Source organism: Engystomops pustulosus, chromosome 8 (assembly GCF_040894005.1).
Source record: "Engystomops pustulosus chromosome 8, aEngPut4.maternal, whole genome shotgun sequence".
NCBI lineage: Eukaryota > Metazoa > Chordata > Amphibia > Anura > Leptodactylidae > Engystomops > Engystomops pustulosus.
Window position 1 is genome coordinate 122,905,479 of NC_092418.1, and position 5,886 is coordinate 122,911,364.

At 44.8% G+C, this 5,886-nt stretch overlaps 1 protein-coding gene across 2 annotated transcripts; it reads right to left on the bottom strand.

The window, feature by feature from the left end:
- Nucleotides 1-470: 470 nt before the first annotated feature.
- Nucleotides 471-5,635, bottom strand: LOC140075970 (uncharacterized). Of its 2 annotated transcripts, none has more exons than XM_072122452.1 (2): nt 5,216-5,635; nt 471-1,753 (listed from the first exon to the last, which is right to left on the bottom strand). In XM_072122452.1, exons 1-2 carry the CDS (start codon nt 5,298-5,300, stop codon nt 576-578), a joined length of 1,263 nt encoding a protein of 420 aa, XP_071978553.1. In that variant the 5' UTR covers nt 5,301-5,635; the 3' UTR covers nt 471-575. The 2 variants fall into 2 exon arrangements, with proteins under 2 accessions (XP_071978553.1, XP_071978552.1); XM_072122451.1 differs by having other exon boundaries at nt 471-1,756.
- Between the last annotated feature and the right edge of the window lie 251 nt (nt 5,636-5,886).

Below are 5,886 nucleotides of genomic sequence, written 5' to 3' on the forward strand. Positions count from 1 at the left end.
ATCTGATCTAGATACAGGATTTGCAGTAATACAGGACACAAGCTAGAGGGTCCTTGAGAAACCTCCAGACATGCTGATATATCTAGAGGAAGTGCCCCCACCCCGCCGCTGTACCCAACAACCAAACACTTGATATTGTCTCCTGACAACCTGGTACCACATCCCTGTATTACTGCACAGGCTGAACCCCACATTACTACGTGTATGTGAGAGAAGTGTACAATGGGTGAGCTCTCGATTACGTGGTTGTTGGTCTCCAAGGCCGTGAGTGATCGACCTCTCATCTACAATCTATCAGCTGCGTAACGACTGACGGAGATGTGGCCTCCTGGATAGAAGTTACAGCTCCGAGCAGCTCCCTGCATCGTCCATGGAAACAAATCCATGGAACAGTTTGGCTCCACTGACACTTTCCTCTCTTTAAGTGATTTCATTGGATGATTGCACAAATTCTCCGCCTGTTTGGACGCACGGTTTATTGCTCAATACAATTTAATATCTCAATAACAAGTATAAAAACAGATAAAAATGTTTTCTCTTCTGTGTGACTTTTCTCATGTGAAGTAAGCTCAAAGTTACATTAGTTTTGCTGTGTGAATTCTCTGATGTTTAATAAGACCTGATAGATCTGAAAATTGTTTGCCACATTCTGAACATGAAAACGGCTTCTCCCCTGTGTGAGTTCTCTCATGTTTCACAAGATCTGCTTTCTGACTAAAACATTTTTCACATTCTGAACATGAAAACGGCTTCTCCCCTGTGTGAGTTCTCAGATGTGCAACAAGCTGTGGTTTCTGTGTAAAACATTTGCCACATTCTATACATGAAAATGGCTTCTCCCCTGTGTGAATTCTCTCATGTATCACAAGCTTCGTTTCACGAGCGAAGCATTTGCCACATTCTGAACATGAAAATGGCTTCACCCCTGTGTGAGTTCTTTGATGTCTTTGAAGATGACATTTACGAGTAAAGCATTTTCCACATTCTGAACATGAATATGGTTTCTCCCCTGTGTGAGTTCTCTTGTGTGCGGCAAGCGCTGTTTTATCAAAACAACGTTGGCCACATTCTGAGCAGGGTAAAAGCTTCTCCCCTGTGTGCATTTGTTCATGTCTCAAAAGTACAGATTTTTCTTTAAAACATTTGCCACATTCTGGGCATGAAAATGGCTTCTCCCCTGTGTGAGTTCTCAGATGGGTCATTAGAACTGCTTTCTGAATAAAACATTTCCCACATTCTGAACATGAAAATGGCTTCTCCCCTGTGTGAGTTCTCTCATGTACCACAAGCTTCGATTTATGAGCAAAGCATTTGCCACATTCTGAACATGAAAATGGCTTCTCCCCTGTGTGAATTCTCAGATGGGTCATTAGAACTGCTTTCTGAATAAAACATTTCCCACATTCTGAACATGAAAATGGCTTCTCCCCTGTGTGAATTCTCTCATGTACCACAAGCTTCGATTTATGAGCAAAGCATTTGCCACATTCCAAACATGAAAATGTCTTCTCCCCTGGGGAAGCTCCTGGATGTTTCGCTTCTCTTTGGTGACTTTTTCTCTTCCTCTTGGTCTGGGATGTATCAGAACAGATGCCCAATGCAATAGGATCAGATGATGGATCGCTGCTGTGAAGAGCGGAGGGTAAATCTTTTCTCCTGGCGCTTTCTTTATTTGTATCTTGTGTGATCCCACAATCATTGGCTTTCATACCTGAAGATATCAGATGTTCTGCTGAGCTGCGGGGGATGGGATCTGCTGGGAATAACAGGGTCATTGATAAGGGAGTTAATTAAATCTCTAATTATATCAACATGTACGACAGAAACATTAACATCACCTAAATACAAATAGAGGTACTAGCAGGTGTTCTCAAAGTATTTCTGGTGCATGAACTAAACTATTCACTGAACACATTTTAACAGTATTATAGTCGTCCTGGCAAAATGATAAACTAATACAACAATAATATATAAAATGTGTCTTTTTGTTCCACCAAGTGTTCAAACAGGAACATTTCACCTTCTCCATTAAGGGAAGAGTTAAGTGTGCACGGAGCAGATAAAGTACACAGACGGATTACAATCACATGTGACCGATGTGACATCATACATGTAGCATATAAAACATATATAATTCCAATCAAAGTGCCTATAGAATTCATGTCCATCATTGTCACATAAATACAGTGCACAGAAATCATAATATACACAATTCATATCATACGGTGAAAAAATAGTGTTTAGAATATAGACCAATCACATTTTAGTATCTCTTAACCCTTTGTGAATAGGTGACTCATCATGGGTGTAAAGTGTTAAAAACACAGTTAGTTTATTATATCTGCCCGGCTCTGATTTAGCATAAAACATACGGCTGGTGTAATGTATCCAACGTGTCGCCACATCTCATTGCGTAAAATTCTTAAAGTTAATAGTTACAATAATAATAGTTTGATAATATGTTTATCTTATTTCTTTTAACATTGTAACAACTGCTGTATCAGGTTTTTATGTCCATTCGAGTTACTTCTTATGATGTGACAGCATCGTCTCATGAGAAGAAGATTGATGAACAGTGCGAGGTGTCTATGTGGGTGCAGAGGGTGCAGATCCCTCTCTGTCACCCATCGGCACCCTGCACCTGCAATCACAGGAGCTGATGGAGTCTCATGGCCGTCACTGAAGAACCCCGGGGCTTCCTGTGTTAACTTTTTATTAACTGATATCTACCTGTCATAGACATGAGAGTGCAGCGCTTTATACAAGAGATCCAATGATCTAATGGTAGCGCCCCCCTTGTCTGACAAAGTGATGTAAAAAGTGAAAAACAGTTTTATGTAAAAATAAAATAAAGTGTAAAAAGGCTCTTTTGAAACAAATAAGCCAAAAAATCTAAACTTATGGCTCCTAGAAGGTGACAGAGAAAAAAACAGTTTTTCCCCAATATTATTTCATTAATTTTATTATTTCGGGCTTATTTATCGGGATCGCACTTTCGGCAGCCTGTTCGCCGTTTTTTGGGGATTGCACGGCTGTGACAGGTATAAAAGGTGTCGGCTGGGAAGCGACACACGCAGGATATCGGGCGCACGATCTTAGTGAATCGCGGCAGAGTGCATGATCGTCCGGCAATACACTATGTCAGTGGATATATGAAACCCAAAATTTAGCTGTTAAAAATTACAATTCACATTGATTAAAAGTCCATGGAGGACATTAATCATAGTCTGTTAGACGGTTTTGAGCGTCTTTTAGCACAAAAATCTGGCGCACCTCGTTAATTAGGTGCATTTATGCGACATTTTCTGGCGCACGGCAAAGTTCTGCACTTAGTGGTTCTGAGTCCCTGCGCCTTATCTGACATAGTGAGAGCCTCCTATACAGATGTTTGCACGGGATCTATCACTAATTTGCGCCTAAAAAGGCACAAAATAAGCGCAAAAATGCCTAAATCCCGGCCGGACCCGAATCCAGCGCATGCTGGATCGCGGAAGGACCGGGTAAGTAAATCTGCCCCATTATATATATTTTTTGTTGTATTAGTGTCAGGAAGGACTATAATACAGTTAAAATTTGTTCAGTGAATACCTGCTAGTACCTCTATACCTCTACATCCCTGCCCCCCTATACCTCTACATCCCTGCACCCCTATACCTCTACACCCCTGCACCCCTATACCTCTACATCCCTGCACCCCTATACCCCTACATCCCTGCACCCCAATACCTCTACATCCCTGCACCCCTATACCTCTACATCCCTGCACCCCTATACCTCTACATCCCTGCACCCCTATACCTCTACACCCCTGCACCCCTATACCTCTACACCCCTCCACCCCTATACCTCTACATCCCTATACCTCTACATCCCTGCACCCCTATACCTCTACATCCCTGCACCCCTATACCTCTACATCCCTGCAACCCTATACCTCTACATCCCTGCACCCCTATACCTCTACACCCCTGCACCCCTATACCTCTACATCCCTGAACCCCTATACCTCTACATCCCTATACCTCTACATCCCTGCTCCCCTATACCTCTACATCCCTGCACCCCTATACCTCTACACCCCTGCACCCCTATACCTCTACATCCCTATACCTCTACATCCCTGCACCCCTATACCTCTACATCCCTGCACCCCTACACCTCTACATCCCTGCCCCCTATACCTCTACATCCCTGCACCTCTATACCTCTACATCCCTGCACCTCTATACCTCTACATCCCTGCACCCCTATACCTCTACATCTCTGCACCCCTATACCTCTACATCCCTGCGCCCCTACCCCTCTACATCTCTGCACCCCTATACCTCTACATCTCTGCACCCCTATACCTCTACATCCCTGTGCCCCTATACCTCTACATCCCTGCACCCCTATACCTCTACATCCCTGCGCCCCTATACCTCTACATCCCTGCACCCCTATCCCTCTACATCCCTGCACCCCTATACCTCTACATCCCTGAACCCCTATACCTCTACATCCCTATACCTCTACACCCCTGCACCCCTATACCTCTACGCCCCTGCACCCCTATACCTCTACGCCCCTGCACCCCTATACCTCTACATCCCTGCACCCCTATACCTCTACATCCCTGCACCCCTATACCTCTACATCCCTGCACCCCTATACCTCTACATCCCTGCGCCCCTATACCTCTACATCCCTGCAACCCTATACCTCTACATCCCTGCACCCCTATACCTCTACATCCCTGCACCCCTATACCTCTACATCCCTATACCTCTACACCCCTGCACCCCTATACCTCTACATCCCTGCACCCCTATACCTCTACATCCCTGCACCCCTACACCTCTACATCCCTGCACCCCTACACCTCTACATCCCTGCACCCCTATACACCCTTATACCTCTACATCCCTATCCTTCTACATCCCTGCACCCCTATACCTCTACACCCCATGCACCCATTAACTTTGCGCCTCTGCACTCCTGTACCCCTCTGCCTCTCTGAATTCCTGTTCCCTTTATCCACACACTTCTGTCTGCAGTATATTGGGTACAATATATTCTGTAACATATATTCATGATCTGGCTCAGCGCTCTTACAACTCTTCCGCTGATCAGGTTTTTGGATGCATTACTGGGAAGTGACTATAGGCAGAAGGAAGGGAAACAGAGGAGCAATCATTTATAAAAAGCAATGAATAAAAAGTCTGTCAGTACTCACCATTCTGGGGGTCCCTGGCACCAGGGTCATGTCCTCCTTCCCAGGCTCCCTCCTTCGCACATACATAGACCTGCTCTCTCTCCATTTAGTCCTTCAGTCTAAGCTCCTCCAGTAAGATCTTCCTCCAAGAAGTTCTCTGCTTTTGAGTCCTACTTGAGTCTCTTATATCCCTCGGTCGGCCCCCATGCAAATGAAGGGTGTCGGTGCCACTTCCTTATCACCCGGCTGAGCATTGATGATACTCTGGGGTTTGTCCTTTCACCACCTTCCCTTAAAGGGGTTCTCCGGTCACTATATATTTTTTTTTAACTAACCAGTTCTTTTGCATATATTATAGTTGCACACCCTTACCTCACCACCCTGGGCTGTATACTTTCTTTTCCTTCACTTGTCACTTCACAGCTCACTGCTGCAAAATGGCTGCCCCCATTCTGCTTAAAGACTACATCTCCCACAATCCCCCTGGTCAGCACAGCTTCTTCATACAGAGGAATGTTCAGCCACACCCCCACAGCAGGGAACAAGGAGCTGACTGCACATGTCAGACCAGAGAGCAGAGACAGTATACAGGTCGTTTCTATGGAAACTGTAAGTGTAGCAGGAGCTGGCAGTGCACAGGAATGACTTTGATTTCATGAAAAGGGGGCAGAAGATTTAATGACACTGAATTA